Genomic DNA, 18,648 nt, shown 5'->3' with positions numbered 1-18,648 from the left:
TCCGCCTGCACTCCCTAACCTACCTTTCTCTTGGTGTTGCAAAAGATGACAGCTTGGGTGATGGTGAGGGTGTCGTACAAGTCGCAAAGCGTGTCAAACTTCCACTCCTCACGCTCCACTGCTACAAAGAACTGCTTGATGCCTTCCAGGGTCAACTCATCACTGGAACCAAACAAGAGCACAGAATTAATAAACCCAGGTGCTGACACGCAAGTTATGTGACAAAATATTAGACGTGCATAGCATGTCAATTTCGTGGACACATTTTATGTTGCCCAGTACAATTTCGTTAGTACTGCATTTACCTATTTTTACGTGCCCCCGAACCTAATGCACACTAAATTCTCACAAGTTCAAAGTAAGAAAATAATGTGCACCCAGATATTACATTTGCATATCTGAAAAAGATAAAAATTGCCAAATTTACTTTAATAGAATGGAAATTTAATTACACTAAATTTCGCATCATTGCCTCTATCAGCCCCTTATTGCTATGGGTCAAAACTTGACATCCTCTGCATAATCTCAAGTTTGAATTCCACGAACAATTCCACAACGATCGCAAACAGGATGGAGGCCCCCATCCAGATTAACCAATTTGCCAGTTTGTCCATTAATGTACACAAGACTCACACAACGGAAAAAGGATGCAGCTATGTTGCCACCAGCACAACACATAAAATACCTCCCTTACTGAATGAGATTTTGTTATGATAGTGCTGCATCATCACACCCAGCACACGTAGAAACTTGTCCTGTTGCCATCTTGTGATGCAATAGCATTTGTTCTAACACTAGGTTGTTACTAGGGTTACGAATGTGGTTTCAGTTTCATATCCAATCTTGACATGCAGGCATTTTTGGGACCCATTTTCTTGGAAAAAGAAGTGCGCATCAGGATAGATCGAATATGATAATTTGTTTCAATGAACTGAGCAGCACCTTGCAGGAGAGCTCCTGTAAATGTAGACTGTTTTATCAAACCTCAAATGGTAAAATTTTCAAACCACCACAAACACTGCATGGCTGGCATACCCTGCTAAATACAGTGAAATCTCATTACTGAGAACACCACTTCAACGAACTTGTCAGAATTCCCTGTTGACTGCTTTTTCAAAGCATCAATATATCAGTACACTACAATCTCCTTAAACCATACTCGCTTAAATGGCATTTTCATATTAAAAGTAGCAAAGTCAAATTCCTGGCTAAGTGGCCATTGAACATCAATGCATTTTGTATCTGCATGAACCGTACGAGCTTATTATGTACGTACCGGTTAACATATAGTGTTTGCACTTTTTGTAGTGCCATCACGGCAGTAGGTCGGCCAGCCAGAAGAACGAGCCTAAGACATCAGAACGACCTCCAAGCGCAAACGCAGAGGGCGCTTGGAAGGGTGAAGTCACATGAACATTAACATCACTTCAGCGCAGAGCCAGAGAGCGTTGTGGCTGGTTAGTGGTGGCCTGTGTTGTGGCATCGTGCAAGCTAGGACTTGCGTCATGCCGAAGCTAGGACAAAAACTGGGTGCTCGGCATAAAACTAAAACTGGGTGCTCCGCTGTCAGTGTGCTAAACGGGTTGCGATATTTGCTACCGATAAATGTGAAGCGCAATATTTACAACGCGCTTATACATTCTCGATTAACTTGTTGTTTTCTAGTTTGGTCAACCACTACACGAACTCAATTCAAACACTCCAAAACCGCGCACTGCGCGCAATAGGTAACTTAGAACTTACTGATACCACTAAACCATACTATAACAAATATAAAATATTAACAGCATCAAAACTTCACACTTACAAATTATTCCTCGAAATTTCACAGCAATTCTGGGAAGACAAATATTCCTTCCAAAGCAAATACCATGGCAGAATGACAAGCTATAACGTCAGAAAAACTCTGATAGAAAAACTATGTTGCAAAACAAAATACGGAGATAAAAAACTAGCAGTTCAACTTCCTAACCTTCTAAACGACTACCCCTTGGTATTGGACCTGTTAAATTCTGGAATTTCAAAGCAAAGCTTTAAGAAAATGGTAAAAGAACTGTTACTATCCAAAGACTAATAGAAATGTTTTACTAGAGGTATAAAACATTTTCGTACGTTTTTGTTGTTGTTGTGCTTCAAGTGCTTAGAAAACTGTGTAAACTTTAACCTTTTTTCTTTCTTTTTACAGGAATTGTGTACTCAAGTGTTGGAAAATGTGTACTACTTTAATTCCATGTGTGACCTCCTTAAAGCCTGCCACTGCCATTTTGCTGCCAATGTACGGGTGGCACGGCCTAGTGAGGCAAATGTTTGCCTTTAGCTGTGTCCCCTAAAACAATGTGCATATTGTCTTAAATAAATCAATAAAGAAAGAAAAGAAAAATTGGACATTGTTCGTGCTATCTACCGTTGACTATGGTGTTTGGCATTTGGAATGCGAAGGAGAAGCTGCTTGGCAGTGCTGCTGGACCGCGAAAAGATGTCGGCAATGAGGTTCAACTTTCCGCCATCGTTGCCTCTGTTATTGACATGTGTCGCCTAGCGACAGTGATGAGGACGACACGGAAAGCGACAGCATGGGCAATTCAGGCCCGACAGTGGCAGAAGCTGCGCATTACGTCAGCCTCAGGCAGGTGTTTGCTGAAAAGCAAACTGGTGGAAAAGGGCTGGTGGAAAAGCTGGCTTGCAGCTTAAATGAGTTTGAGGCCGCTGTTGTCGCTCCTAGGCCACCGCAGCATCAAATGAAAATAACAGACTTTAGTCGCTTGAAATGAATAAATACATAATGTTTAAAAACAGTGCAAGGATGTGCACTAGACAACAGGGGTGCGATCGGAGATGGTTGTTCGGCGCGTTCGTTCGGTTACCGGCGCGCGCGATTGGCCTACTCCGCGCCGACTTCGCCAGCCGCGGGGCGCCACCCCGTTCTTGGTGACGTCAAAATGACGACACGCCCCTGTCAATCATCCGCCCACCGAGCATTTCGTCCAAACGCAACGGGAGTTGAGAAGTTTGGAGCGATCATACGGCTTCGCATGGCGCGTCCGGTGGATTGGATTGGATCCAACAGGCGGCCTTTTCGGCTGCGGAATGGCACGTTTGAATCCGATCCATAGTTTAATTCTAGAAAATGGCGCTTCCGTTGGAAACTTAGGTTGTTGCGCTGGCGTTTCTAGAGGAAGGAGGAGAGCGGGTGGCGGTGCGAAACGCGTTTGAAGAAATGACAGAAAGTGAATTCCGGCGTCGTTTTTCTTTCTCGAAACAAATAATTCGTTGGTTGTACAGAGAAATCTACAACATCATCGGTGCCAGCGAGCCACTGGGATGTTGTTGCTGCCTCTTGAAAGCAGAAACCTGACGAATGATCTCGCCGTCGTCGAGTTCTGCGCATGTCAGTACAGCAGTATCGGCACCTGTGAAACTGTCAAATGAGACGGTGTCCGGAATCGCAAAGCAGCCACTGCGCAGGTCTCAGCAGAACATTTTCGGCGTCAGTAGGGAGCTCATCGAAAGGCGACAAATCCTAGGCCTCCCGGCACAAGCGTTCAAGCATCCTCCAGCGCAGTCTGCGCGGGCACTGTCGGCGCCATTAGACACTTGACGCGATGTTTCCGTGTGCCGTGTTGCATCACCGCGACCTCGACACAGCACTCAAAGCAAACATCACCCCGCTGTCACGCCGACACCAGTCGCACAAACGAAAAACGTGGCCTACTCGCAGCGTTGAGCACGAAGAAAGAAACAAATCAGCGGCTGGATTGTCTTGACATGGCTTACTAAGCTGAGGCGGGAACTGCTGTAGCTACGAACCAGGCAGAAACGATGATCATGAGCGGGGATTTGCAGTAGCGCCACTTCGTGGGGCAGCAAGGAGGCTTCGTTCAAAACAAAAATGGCGTTCAGCAAGTCGAACCATGCACCGGTCAGAGTCGGTGCATGGTGTTCTCAATTGAGTTGGCTCAAGGAGTTTCCGAAAAATCAGACGAGAGGTTGCAAGATGTCCGAACTTCCGGCAGTTGTTATACATTATGGTCTATGGGGAGAATGGCGGTGCCGCGAAGCAGACCGAATAATCGAGCATGTCCGAATTTTTAGAGTCCGAAAAATCAGTCAGCGACTGTATAGAGCTGCGCTCAAATTTTGCATTGGGAGTACCGTGACCGTTGGTGTATTTTCGTTGGTGGCTTTCTTGGCGTCAGCACCCCTTTTGCATGCACCACTCTTACTATACGGTGCTTCGGTGGTACTTGGGGGACGAATACATGAAAAATGACATTAGCAGTGGGCTGAGAGTCAACAGCAGCATTTTCGTACCGTATTTACACGATTGTAAGTCGACCACTTATATAAAATTTGAAAATCTGAAGTGGGGGGTCGACTTACATACGAAACCAAAACATGGCACTACCAAAAATGCGAGACCAACAGGAGCTACAATGTAGTTACAATTTTATGTTTGCTCTATGGCCCCACCCACAGCTTTTTGCTATCCTGCGTGTTTGTTCGGTTTTCGGAAGAGTTTTTCAACATTTTTGAGAGTCTTACAGTGCACACAATATGAGAGGGTGTCGATAGTTGATGGAAGCGCCGCTGTTCCATTCGCGGCGGCACCCTCAGAACGGCGGCGTTTGCGGGGAGCATCGGTACTTCATGGAAGAGCAGACACCGCTCGCAGGTTTCTCTTTGCCTGTTGCACTTAGCTTTCTCGACGAAAGGCATTGGTTTGGCGCATTCCACTTGACTGCCGGCTACGTGCTACTTCTATGCTTCCTCAGTCATGAGTGCTCCAGGCCCACTAATCATTCAGCACTCGTTCACAGCAGCGTTCAAGAGGGCTGCCATCCTTTACGCCGAAGAAACAAATCGCTGCGCAGCGGGACACAAGTTCCATGTTTCTGAATGGATGGTGCGAGAGTGGCGACTGCAGCGAAGCGAAATTTTCACCTGCGATGGCAAGTGAGGAATTTCCGATGTGCCAAAGTCTGAATGCTTTCCGGAGCTGTAGGCTAAGCTTGCGGCGTACGTCACTGAAATGCGCGATCGGTCCCTGCCAGTGAAGTGCGACATGGTCATGAAACAAGCCCGGATCTTCGCCTTTTAAGGACCTGCTCCGCCATGAGTATGAGTGGCTGGCGGCAGAAGACCGCGAAATTATGCCAACTGGACCTGTCAAAAGAGCCTCCCTGACGGCTGCGTGTAGTTGGGTGCATTCGGCGTGGGCTGCTGTTCCACAAGATGTCGTGGTGCGGTAGTTTGCCAAATGTGAAATTTCGCGGGACGACGACGCGCTGTGGGACAGTAGCAACGATGACAATGGCAGCACTAGTGAAGATGAGTAGTCCAGTGACCGTGTCAGCTACTAGTAAATTTTCGTCATCGAACACGCACGCCCTCGGGTAAGCTCTCCTTTTCTTTTTTTTTTCGTGTCGCACGATATGGGGAGGTCGACTTACAATCGTGTAAATACGGTAGATAGCTCATGTGGTGAGAACCGAGGGGTTGATGGGCGGAATGGTTAAATTTGGGGATTTCAGACTAACTAACAATTTGCCGCGGTTCCCGGAAGTTTGTTATAGAGCAAAACCTCATTAATTCATATTTCACAGGACTGAAAAAAATGTCTGAATTAACAGAACGTCGAATTATCGAGGGTATCAATAAAACAAAGAAATGTTTATTGCATCAGCATGCATTTATTTACTGAATGAATGAGCCAATCCTGTTTTTATTTTGCACGAAAACAATGCAGAAGCTGCAGTTCTCGTCATCTCGTGCCTGATTAAGCCTCACAACTGCCTACACTTCACGGCCACGGTGCATGTTATTATAGACAGGCATTTGACTACCGCACGTACATTCCAATGACTTTTTTTGCCAGTGAGCTGGTCGCTGTCCGGTGCTCTTCAACCTCGAAAGCTTGTCAAGACAAAACTACTGTTTGCCGCAACCACTGCGGAAGAAACTGTGGCCACTGTCGATGCGATCGTAGACGGTGACCTTGCGGTTCAGAAGGCGTGTGCCCGATGCACGCAGCGAGTCAAAATATTGTTTGCTGCAACTGCGGACGAAACTGTGGTAGCTATTGATGCGATCATGAATGGTGACTATGCAGGTATGAAGGCACACGGCCGATGCATATACAGAGTAAAAACAAAACTGCTGTTTTTTGCAAACGCTGCGGATGAAACCGTGGCCGCTAATGATGTGATCGTGGATGGTGACTACACAGTCATGGAGGCACGTGGCCAATGTGGCATTATGCGCAATGGCAAACGCAAGAATAAAGGCTTTAGCAGCACCAACAGGCATGAAGGGTTCTGTCAGTCACGTACGATTTTCACTGATGACTATGGTGATACTGACTCCACCACTTCGTTTTGGTGGATGCTAACAACATTTTCGCTCTCTTGCATCATACATTTGCAGCCCTCCGGCACTCGCCACGCTCCAAGGATCACCCAAATTAACTGATGTGTGGTCAAATAAATCAAAATTAACTAGAGTTTCTTTGCAGTAAGTAATGCACACGCCTGCTGGGACCAAAGGACAAGTTTAAATCATCTTATTTTCCGAATCAACGAGAGATGAATTAACAAGGTTTTACTGATCAAATTTCACTGTATAACTTAATGAAAGGCTGCTCGCTACTATTGTCACAGAATATGAGGTAAACCTTCCATGCCACATCCTGCGCATCACTCTTTTCAGCTGCACATACCAGAGCAAATGAAAACATGTTAGCCGAGAATAGCGTAACACTGCAAATAAAAAATAAAGCTAACAATGATTTCTTTTTTTCATTATGTATGCAATTCTCTTTCATTTTTTTCTTTTTATATTTTCTTGTTGTATTCGGTGATCTTTACCACGGTGTTCTATATTGCCTTTCCCCCTCTAATTGTGTTTGAAATATTTTGTTGTTAACCCCCCCCCCCCCTTGTAATGTTCATAAGGGCCTTTAGGATATCTGAATAAAAAAAAAAATAATAACAGGGTACTACTTTACACGGTAGGAGTTCTTCACCTCATCCCAACTGAAACGGCAGGCTGTTTGTGGAGTGTCATAAGCACAATTATGGCCAGATAATTAATGGTGGGGAAACACTCAGGGATTGGAAAAGACAGATTTGTAGCCTTTGTGCCTATTCCATCTGTGCAGTGATTGCCCATGATATGATAATCAACGACTGACTTGGCCCAAAGGTCATAGAAGGCGAACTGAAGATGACCCACCGTTTGACAAGAATGCGCACAGGATCCGTCATGAACTTGCTGGTCATCTCCAGGATTTCGTGGGGAAGGGTGGCCGAGATGAGCACCACCTGAGTGCATGGTGGCAGGTACCGGTACACATCGTAGATTTGCTCCTTGAAGCCTGCGGCCAGACACAATTAATTGAACAGAAACAGTTACAGTCCAATACCTCTGCAATGAAATGACCTGTATAATGAAATAATCTGCGAGTCCTGGTTAAATTCTTATCTTTCAAATTTGCTGTGAATGCCTGAACAGCTAAGAGCACTACAAAAAATTTACCTGTACAATGAAGAAATTTAGCCATCTCCAACTGCTGATTTGCTGCTTTAGAACAAATGCACACAGCAGGTGCTTCGCAGCCACCATTGAGCTGCTGTGCCCACAAAAACGCTTGTCAACACCCCAACAAAGACCTGCGTGCCCACAGTAGCTGCTATGGTAGCCACCCCATCACTTTAATGTTCTGCTTGGAAGTGATGATCGATGACACTGACCAAGTCAACAAGCCCGTTGAGGTGAGGTTGACAAAGGCAGCAGAGGTGAAACAGCCATTTGACATACTGAAAAAGGTAAATGTCTAGTTTGATGTGGTAAAAAGAATTCTTGGTGCAGTGTTTAACATACATTTCTATACTAGATATGGTTTCAATTCTTACTGATGTAGTCAATACATATAGTGAAGCTGGATTTATCTGCACCAATGAACCACAGACTAAAAATTACTGACTTTGTTTCATTATTTTAATTAGAAAGGCTTTCCATGTGCGCATATCACGCTAAACATTGCTTCTACGATTTAGACATGCAACAGGCATCAAATGTTTGGTGCACTTCAAATGAGCAAAAGAAAACAGTTCGCAGAACCTAGAGTCCTACCTAGAACATGCGCGACTTAACTGAAATTCTGTAGGTTTCTACTATTGTGTACAACCTCCAGCATAGCTGTGCCATGCAACATTCAAAGGGTGAGCTTGCTCTTACAATTGTGCAGGGCTGCAAAAAGAAAATTCAGACTCTTACACAAATTACACATATGTAGACTGTTGAACAAAAGTGTTACAAGATACTCTGGAACAATTATACTAAGCAATGTGCAACCGGACATTATCCGAGGCTTCTTTTTGACCCAACATACTCCTTGAGAGTTTACTTTTTTCTTTCTGTGCAAGTGTTTATTAAGTCCACACTGCAAACACGAATAGAAACTCACTGCATGAGCTCCGTGCCATGCAGCTATGAGGAATTTCAAACTGCAGCGCAAACAACAAGACCATACAGTGCAGTGCATTGGAACATCAACCAGAGATAAATACAACAAAAGCCCGAAAACAGCAAATGGAGAACCGACAGTATCGGCTATATCCGATGCTATACACACTCCACCGACTTCCAGAGTGATGATGATGATGACATCCTATAGGTTTTGGTTTCAGTTTTTATACCAAGGCAGCATAAACGAAAGGACGCTTTCATTTTTGTGCTTTATTTGGTGCAGACTCAGAGCAATTTTTTACTGAATGCTCTTTTAAGTGGTGCAACAGCCATTTGACATTTTGGTGCAGGCAAATATCTGACATGGTGCAACAATGATAACGTTTGTGCAGTGCTGACTTACATTTATTGAGACTTAAGCCTAACATTAAGTGAACTAGCAAATATGATGGAGCCAGCTTCGTGCGCATCAATGTGACATTCAGGCTAAAAATGACCAAACTACGGTAATTAATTTTTCACATACCTGCCAAGTTCAGAGAAACCTAGTCCTTCCCTCTAAAATACCCCCCCCCCCCCCTTACCTCTCTACAAGTGCTGACAGGGAACCTCCATTAAAATTTTATTTTATTTACAGATTTACAAATGACCACATGAACATCAAGCTCTCACTTTTTCAAGCATTTTATTGTCAATGATTTTGCCTTCAAATATTCTTTAAACATTTAATTAAATTCCCGGGTTTTACATTCCACAACTGCAACATGATTATGAGGCATGCCGCAGTGGGGGATTCCGGAATAATTTCGACCACCAGGGCTTCTTTAAGGGGGGGACACGTGTTGTAGAGATAACGTCACTTATTTCTCGACCAGATTAGATGACACTGCACAGATTTGTTGAGTTTCTTGAGCTGATCTTAAATATGTTACTATATTTTAAATAGGTCAATTATTTCCTGAGATAATTAGTAATCACATTCCATTGTTTGCTAAAACAATAAAATATATATTTTTAACATAACATTGTTATTAACACATGGATGGATACTAGAATGCGTAAGGAATACAGCGCTGCAAGCAAATTTAAAATTGAACAACTACTTCTCAATTTACAGTACAATGAAGTTCATTGTTTATGTATAATGAAAAACAAGAAATTTTTAAACTCAAAAAATTTTTTTTTAGAGCTGTGAATGAAAAGTATGCTCTCAGTGCTGCTTTATCTGCACATTTAGCTTCATGCTGCAAAAAAAAAAATATAGCCCTAGCTGTCCTAGGTCCAAAGATAAAGCAGCAAACAAAGAAAGTGGCCAAAATCTGTGTTCTGAGAAAATGAGAAAAAATGATTGATACTTTATTTAGCTCTATACAGTTAAAAATATCATGGTATGTACACTCTGTTAAGAATGGCCAGCTGCAGTGCAAGATTGCCACCCGCTTACGACTATGACGGCAACATACCGGGAGCTTCGCCGCCAACTTCTAGCCACAGCGTGACTAAATCGACTTTGTGATGGAATGAGTTCAGCGGGCCAACTATTGTTCCCAAACTTCCCAACGCGCTACCCGGAACGGCTCTGAGTTTTACGGGGCCCCTCTGACGTCGGCTCCGGACATTCGAACGTGTGTGCCTTTGTGTACGTAGGCCGTCCTGCGGGAGGCGACTAGTTTGCGTTGACGAAACGAACGTTCGCTGCCTTGTATCGCCGGAGGACTGAGTGTTTAAAAACTGCTGTTGTGCGGATGCTCGACACACTTCTCTTGAGCAGTCATGTTGGACTGACACTCTCTCTCAAGCAGTCATGTTAGACTGATGTACTTTCTCAAACAGTCATGTTAGACTGATATAAATATTGTAAATAAACCCATATTCCTCGTTCTCGATGAGAAGCAGTCCTTCCCTTCATCAAAGTCCTCAGCGTGGATAAGTTGGACGACGGCATGGGCCAGCTACCTTCCAATTCATGCCTGACTCCAATCTTGACAACGGATCACGAACGATGGGATTGAGCCCCCAATCCTGACAACTCCTAATGGGCTTATATGCACCAGGCATGTAGTCAGATTGACTGTTTGCACCTGTGTGCCTTTCTTCAAGGTGCGCTTTTGGTTTTGGCAGGTTGATCTTTTGATCTCCATCGACGCGCGGCGAACTCCACTTTGATGATATGTCAGCGCAGTTCGTACACATGAGCTGAAGCTTGACGGCAAGACCGTTTCCCGCTCACATTATGATTTGCACATCTCCCTTACAAATCTTCCACTGTAAACGCAATATCAATGCGTTCAAAGTCCATTTAACGTGCGCAGGTTAATCCTGCATGTTGGAATCCATGTGAAGCAAAACTTTAGTGAAGCTGGTAATAAATCCCATACAAAGTGCAATGTGTACAATTGTAGTTATTTTCACCGTATGCAAAGTGTAATGTCCTGCAATGTTTATGTTTATGCCCTGTACAAGTAACTAATTTTCTCTCACGACGCTGAGACTCTACTATACTGAATTTTCTCTTGCAAAATTCAATGTGGATGCAACGCAAAAATTTTACAAATCAGCCCTCGTTGTGCACTTGGTCTATGGTATCACCAACAGTACAAATGTTGCCACACCAACCTTTGTTCAGCATCTCATCAGCTTCGTCAAGGACCAGCATCTTAATGGCGCGAGTGCGCAGGTTCCGCCTTTTGATCATGTCTGCATGAAGAAAAAAGGGAAGGAGAAATGCACACTGAACCAATGTGGGGATCACGCTACGAGAGGGATCTTGCATTGCTCATGCTTTGAGACGACCAACAACTCCGTGCATTGGCGTGTGTCGTCAGCCAACAAGGGTTCCTCCGCCACTCATCTGGAGGGTGCTACTGCAGGGCAACACCACCTTACATTAACCGATGCTTAAATTAACGCCTCCAGGCACTCTGTGCACATGTAAAGATAGTGCGTCAAAGTGCAAAGTAGAGAAGAATCTCGTTAAATCGTACCTGACAGAAATGTGAAGAAAGTATGTGTTACCCGAAAGTAAAATGCAGTACAGTGGAATCTCGATGATACGATCACGGCTAATACGAATTTCTGGATGATACGAATTTTTCTGTGGTCTCGGTCGAGCCCCATTACAGTCGCCGACCGTTTATTCGAACCTCACGGGGACTGCGGAAATGTCCGAATAAACAGGTGTCCGAAAAAGCAGATTATGAAAAAAAAAAATGAAATCCTTTATTTCCACGCACTTATTCGGGCTCGGCAGTAGGCTTGAAGAAATCGCGAATGCGCCGTTGCACGCTGTTCCGTTTACGCGCAATCAGATAAGCCTGAATCTCGGAGAGGGTCGTACGGTCACTATAGGCGGTGTTACGACACCCAACCGGTGCCACCAGTGTTACGAACTTTGCACCGCTGCACCACTATTACGACTTTGTGGTCCCGTAGCGCTCGTCACCCGTTTCGTGACAGAGCGTTGGTAGCGAAGACTCCGAGCCAGGCGTCGATGAGAATAACGAAAGGGATTTTATACATTATATACAGGTCATTGTACAGGACAAGATCGGATCGGCACTGGGGCCGAGAGCTCACACAAACGCGACTGTTCCCGCACGACGGCGTCCGGCGAAAACGCGTGACACATCTCACCCCAGTCGGGAGCGACACTGTCTCCCGGTGGGTCGGCGGATCCTGTTTTTCAGGTGGCGCGTCGCTTCTTTTATAATCCCCGAGGAACCATTGTCACGCAAACAGCCCAATACAAAGTCAGCACACGACGGTCGTCCGAGGGGTCCAACCAGCGACCGCGCTGGCCACCCGGTTCAAAGTTCACGCGCGCGGTGACCTCCAGGCAAAGGGAGGTGCGGCGCCGGGCTGTCTGGCACACGCTGACACGTCCAAACATGCGGCTCGCCGAGGCTTCTCCCGCAGCAGGACACCGCTGCCTGACGGCTCAGCATCTTGACTTGTGAAGGGAGAATTAGGGCGCTCGCAGGATAGATTCCGCATCTTGCAGATTCGGAATCCGGGCTTGTGGTAATGGCACAACAGCGGCTGAAAGCATAGTCACTGCTTGTACACGCTCCGCATGCGACGGCAGCGTAGCACATGGTGCGTCAACTTCCGACTCGGTCATCTTCCGGCGGTGCAGCAGAAACCTGACGAATGATCTCGCCGTCGTCGAGTTCTGCGCATGCCAGTACAGCAGTGTCAGCACCTATGAAACTGTCAATGAGACGGTGTCCGGAATCGCAATGCAACCACTGCGCAAGTCTCGGCAGAACATTTTCCGCGTCGGTAGGGAGCGCATCGGAAGGCGACAAATCTTAGGCCTCCCGGCACCCGCTTGTCGGCATTCCGCAGCGCAGTTTGCGCAGGCACTGTCGGCGCCATTAGACACTTGACGAGATGTTTCCGTATGCCGCGTTGGATCACCGAAACCTCGACACAGCACACAAAGCAAACACCACCGTGCCGACACCAGTCACACAAGCGAAAAAACGCAGCATGCTTGCAGCGTCGTGCGCGAAGAAACAAATCAGCTGCTGGATCGTCTTGAAATGGCTTACTAAGCTGAAACCGGAACTGCTGCAGAGCCACTCTATCGAACCAGGCAGAAACGATGATGATGAGCGGAGATTTCCAGTAGCGCCACTTCGTGGGGCAGCAAGGAAGCTCCGTTCAAAACAAAAATGGCGTGCAGCAAGTCGAACCATGCACTGGTCAGAGTCGGTGCATGGTGCTCTCGACCGAGTTGGCTCAAGGAGTGTACGAAAAATCAGACGAGCGGTTGCAAGGTGTCCGAACTTTCGGCAGTTGTTATACATTATGGTCTATGGGGAGAATGGCGGTGCCGCGAAGCTGACCGAATAATCGGGCATGTCTGAATTTTCGGAGTCCGGAAAATCGGTCGGCGACTGTACTTTCCAATGTGCTAGAGAACGGTTGTTATGAATCAATTTACGACCCGCATCGGTTGATACGAATATTACCGAAGACATTTTGGAAATTTGAAAGTGTGCTTGGCGAAGGCCAGACGCTGCTGCCATCTGCGCTCCAATTCATTCGCTTTGGTGTTCGGCGATATCGCCTGTCGCTGCTGCCGCTTGCGTTCTGCTTCCCTGCCTTTAGTACCAGGCGATCTAATCAGTCGCTGTTGGCGTTTCCGTTCTGCCTCCCTTGCTTTCGCATCTGGTGACATGTTCATTCGTCGCACGCGCATTCGCTCCTTGTTCTTTTGTCGTTTGATGTTGGGGGAATCCGGCGTCCGCTGCCGCTTCCAGAACCGCTTGGCGCGCAATCACTAGGCCGCTTCGGAGCTACGGGTCTCACTCGACTGCAACGAGACGTCTGACGAAGGAGCGGCGGTGCAGCTGCCACCGCCGACGCCCACGCGCTCGTTCTACCGCTACTGTGTGACGTAACAGTTGCTATGCGCTGCTGCGCCCCCGACCGGCGCGCTGGTTGCTAAGGAGGGGAGGAGGTTGCGCCGCTGCGCGGAGAAGAGGCCACAGTTGGCACCATTCCAGCGCACGGACGGACGCGACCGCGAGCCCCACCGACGGCAGTGAAAGAGAACAGCGCGCAGTTACGCGTTTCTCCCTCTCTCTTTTGGTGCAGAGGCACGGACGTGGCGCCGGACAGCGCGGAGGCCGCGACTGGGTGCGAAGAGTTTGAAGCGGTGGCACTTTTGTTGCTTTTGTGCTTTTCCTCCTTTTCCGCGTGCCATCGGACGGAGTGGCTGCTGTGCTTCTAGCCGCGTTCTTGTCTTTGACGTGGGCGACGGCGAAGGACCACCAACGGCAGCTGAAACGCTGCATGCGCTCGAAGTTCTGAGGCGTGCTATGGCCGCGGATGAAATCAGCGACGACACGTGCACGCGTTTTTATGGATTTGAACAGTCTGCTAATTGACCTGACAAAGAAAAAGAAGCAGAAGGACATCGGAGACTTTTCCTTCAAGAAATAAATGCTTTTTACGTAAGTGTGCCTCAGTGAATTCACCTCTCACTCTTTAATTTAGCTAGATTTAATTGTTTGGATGATACGAATTTCGGCTAATACGAATATTTTCCGTGACCCCGCGAGATTCGTATCATTGAGATTCCAATGTAAAACTTCATCACACCATATCCGCTTAAACAGTAGTTTAGTTTTAAAGGAGTAAAGTCCAATCCCCTATTCAGCAGCCCTTGAACATAATGTGTTTTGTATCCACAGAAACCGTACCAGCTTATTGCGTACGTATCAGTTAGCATGTAGTGTTTCGACTTTTTGTCGCGCAAATGCGGCGGTGCGTCGTCTCCATCGGGCGGCCCCGGCAGAACAACAAGCCTCAGAGATGAGAACAACGGCCTCGAAGTGCCCTGTGCGTTTGCGTGTGAAGTCACATCAACATCAACACCATTTCGTCACTGTGCCAGAGAGCATTGTGGCGTCGTGCAAACAAGGACTCACGTCATGCCGAAGCTCGGATAAAAAAAGATGCTGGGTGCTCAGCATAGAAGAAAAATGGGACATAATTCGTGCTAACAAACGTGACAGAAGTCGGCACTGGCACGCGATAGGAATCTACCGTTGACTACAGTGTGGGGCATTTGGAATGCGAAGAAGTTACTCGGCAGTGCTGCAGCGACCACGAAGAGATGTCAGCTACAAGGTTTGACTCTTCGCCGTCGTTGCCTCTATTGTTGCTGAAGCATCGACTAGTGACAGTGATGAGGATGACACGGGAAGCAACAGCATGGGTGATTCAGGCCCGACAGTAGCAGAAGCTGCGCAATACGTCAGCCTCATGAATGCAATCGTCGCGACGAGAACAGCACCCCACAATGGAAAAGGCACCCCATGATTTCTGCAACGCTATTGCCCGCAATAGCGTTGCGAGGAATCTGCCATGCAAGTGCTTGCCGAGAAAAGGGGGCTGGCTCAAAACCTTCAGTAAGTTTGAGGCCGTGATCATCACTGTCAGGCCGCCGCGGCATCAAACAAAAATAACACTTTTGAGGCGCGAAGTGAATACCGTAAAAACCCGCGTATAGTACCAGGTTTTTTTCCTGTTATTAGCGTCCCAAATTTCCGCCTCGTACTATATGTGGATCCGGACAAAAATTTCAAAGTTCGGCTCAAAGTTTTGGTTTTGTTATTGCTCTGTGGCTACGGCTTGGCTTCGTGATATCTGCGTGGCTACGACTTGGCTTTGTTATTGCTGCCTGGCTACGGCTTGCCTTCGCTATTGCAGTGTGGCTACAGCATCGTTTCTTTCTTTGTTGAGTGCGCACCTTGGCAGTTCACGTGTTAACCGCGCTTTGCGAAGTGCATCGTTTTTAGTGAAGGAGCACGATGTCGGGGGCACGGAAGCAGTACTCCGCAGCTTTCAAGCGAAATGTGATTTTAGCGGCAGAGGAAATCGGCAACAGTGCGGCCGGGAGGCAGTTTGGCGTCACCGAGGGAAGCATCCGTGGATGGCGACGGCAAAAAGAAGCACTTTTCGAGTGTAGCGGAACGCGAAGAAGCTTTCGCGACCCGAACAATGGGACATTCCCGGAAATTGAACTCAAACTGACGGAATTCGTTCAAGAACAGCGAGCCGCGCATCTTGCTGTAAGCGTGGAGCTCATGCAGGCAAAAGCTAGGGAGCTTGCGAGAGAAAAAGGCCTAACGAGCTCCACCTTCAAAGCAAGCAAGCATTGGATTTATCGGTATATGTGCCGTGCAGGATTTTCATTGCGCCGGAGAACTTCAATTTCGCAAAAGCTGACGGAATCGTTTGAAGAGTTACTGGTGGCTTTCCAGCACCACATTATTTCATTGCACAAGTTGAAGAACTTTCAGCTAGGGCAAATCGGCAATGCTGACCAAACACCAGTTTATCTGGACATGCCATCACTCCTCACCATGCACGAAAAGGGCTCGAAACAAGTTTGTGTCCGGTCCACTGGGAACGAGAAGACACGTGTTGCCATCATGTTGTCATGCACAGCAGACGGCCGCAAGCTCCCGCCCTATGTCGTCTTCAAGCGCAAGACAATGCCGAAAGGTGAGCTGCCGAAAAATGTCATCGTTAAATGCCATGAGAAAGGGTGGATGAATGAGAGTCTTGTGCTCGACTGGATAAAGTCCGTTTGGTGTAGGCGGCCCGGTGCACTGTTGTCGTTCTGGTCCATCCTCGTGCTGGACGCGTTTCGTGGCCATTTGGCCGACTCGGTGAAGAAGCTATTGCGTGACTGTAATACTGAACTCGTCGTTATCCCGGGTGGGATGACGTCTCAGCTGCAACCTCTAGATGTTTGCGTCAACAAGCCTTTCAAGGACGCAGTGAAGCGGTGCTACGCAGAGTGGATGCGGTCAGGTGAACCTGCAGTGACGCCGACTGGGCGGCTGAAGCGGGCATCGCCAGCCATGCTGTGCAATTGCATCGTGGACGCATGGGCGAGCATCCCAGAAGACCTTGTGCGTCGCGCTTTCAAGAAGTGCGGGATCTCGAACGCGCTCGATGGCACCGAGGATGAGTACCTCTGGGAGGATATGTCAGACAAGGAATTGTCCGATGAAAGCGCAGCGGAGGACGACAGTGAATGAAGTGCTGAGTCCGATTTAAATAAATGTTTTCCACGAGTTTCTCTCACTCGTATTATACGCGGGTAAAACTTTTTTTTCCCATTTCTCGTCCCAGAAATTTCACCTCGTATCATATTCGCATTCGTATTATACGCGGGTTTTTACGGTAAATACTTCACATTTTTTCCCCTTTTCATCGCACTCTCTCCGAGTTCCGTTTTTGACAGGTCAATGGGCGATCTCATGCTATTCTCATGATCTCAAGCAGTAGTACTACTACCATTTACTACGTTCTTTTTCCCGAGCTCCGGCCAACTACGGTTTAACGAGGTTTCACTGTAGTATAGAACCATTCCGAGATCCCCTTCCGGTTTTGATACATCTGGGTATCCTTTATGATTGCATTAAGTAGGTTACTAACCAAAAACACGTCCAGGAGTGCCGGACACAATGTGCTGGCCATAGTCCAGCTTGCGGATGTCTTCGCCCAGGTTGGTACCACCAATGCAGGCATGGCACTGGACGTTCATGTAGTCACCCAATGCCAGAATGACCTTCTGAATCTGCACAGCCAGCTCGCGTGTGGGTGACAGGATCAGTGCCTGTGTCTCTCGCACCTGCGTGTCGATGGTCTGCAGCACCCCGATCGAGAAGGTGGCCGTCTTGCCCGTACCTGATTGGGCCCTGCGAGGAAGAGTTGCAGGTGATGTTGTTTCAATCGTGTACAGTGCTCAGTAATTACAAACACGATAATCAGCTCGCATGGTGGCTACCAGTGGGTGCTGGGGCACTGAGCTGATCCATTGTGGTATACTATAAAAGCACTGGCCTTGTTGCTGCATACGGTCCCCTAGCAATCATCCAGAACTATTTAGCCGTATTTGTAAAACTGAGCGCAACATTACCATGATCCAGAACTCACCAGTGGTGCAAAAAGCACCAGCAGCCACAGCAGGCCAAATGACACTTTTTGAATCTATGAGCACTGTAGTTACCTACATGCTTGAGCAAGAAAATTCTACTTAATCCAAAACATTTCAATTTAAATAAAAAGAAGCGATTCTCTCCAAAATGTTCAACTAATTAAATGCTGGAGGGTTACGTGCCAAACTACTATCCGATTATGAGGCACACTGTAGTGGGGAACTCGGGATTAACTTTGACCACCAGACGTTCTTTAACGTGCACCTTAATCTAAACATCGCCGCCAGGATTAAACCCCCGACGTCAAACTCAGCAGTGCAATGCCACAGCCACTGAGCTTGTCTGAAATATCACAGAGCAGCCCGTGGGTTATCAGTTGCTCTAACAAAGGGCACTGGAATAATTTTAGTCATCTGGAGGTTGTTAAAGCACAAAAGCAGTGTGTTAAAGAAAGGAAATGCATACAAGGTAGATGATGGTTGCTGGGGACAAGATAAGCCCCAAAGGGTAATATTTTTTCATCTGTACAAACATTACAACCTTAAAAGCAAAGCAAGCAGTGCAAGATGGTATGATTGCATCATAAAAACCAGCGCACAAACACATCATCATCATCATCGGCCTGGTTACGACCACTGCAGGGCAAAGGCCTCTCCCTTCTCCAACAACCCCGGTCATGTACTAATTGTGGCCATGTCGTCTCTGCAAACTTCTA

The 18,648-nt window shown here is 47.0% G+C and overlaps 1 protein-coding gene across 1 annotated transcript in view; it reads right to left on the bottom strand.

The window, feature by feature from the left end:
• LOC139047659 (eukaryotic initiation factor 4A-III) overlaps positions 1-18,648 on the bottom strand; it is a 46,666-nt gene that overhangs the window by 15,077 nt on the left and 12,941 nt on the right. The window contains exons 3-6 of the mRNA XM_070521532.1: positions 17,431-17,693; positions 11,083-11,163; positions 7,231-7,372; positions 24-162 (exon numbers count right to left, since the gene is read on the bottom strand). Coding sequence (XP_070377633.1) covers positions 24-162; positions 7,231-7,372; positions 11,083-11,163; positions 17,431-17,693 — 625 coding nt within the window. The remainder of the gene's footprint in view (positions 1-23; positions 163-7,230; positions 7,373-11,082; positions 11,164-17,430; positions 17,694-18,648) is intronic.

The sequence above is a fragment of the Dermacentor albipictus genome, chromosome 7 (genome assembly GCF_038994185.2).
Source record: "Dermacentor albipictus isolate Rhodes 1998 colony chromosome 7, USDA_Dalb.pri_finalv2, whole genome shotgun sequence".
NCBI classification, from domain to species: Eukaryota; Metazoa; Arthropoda; class Arachnida; order Ixodida; family Ixodidae; genus Dermacentor; species Dermacentor albipictus.
The sequence above is the reverse complement of the archived record's forward strand: the minus strand, read 5'-3'. Positions and strand labels throughout refer to the sequence as shown.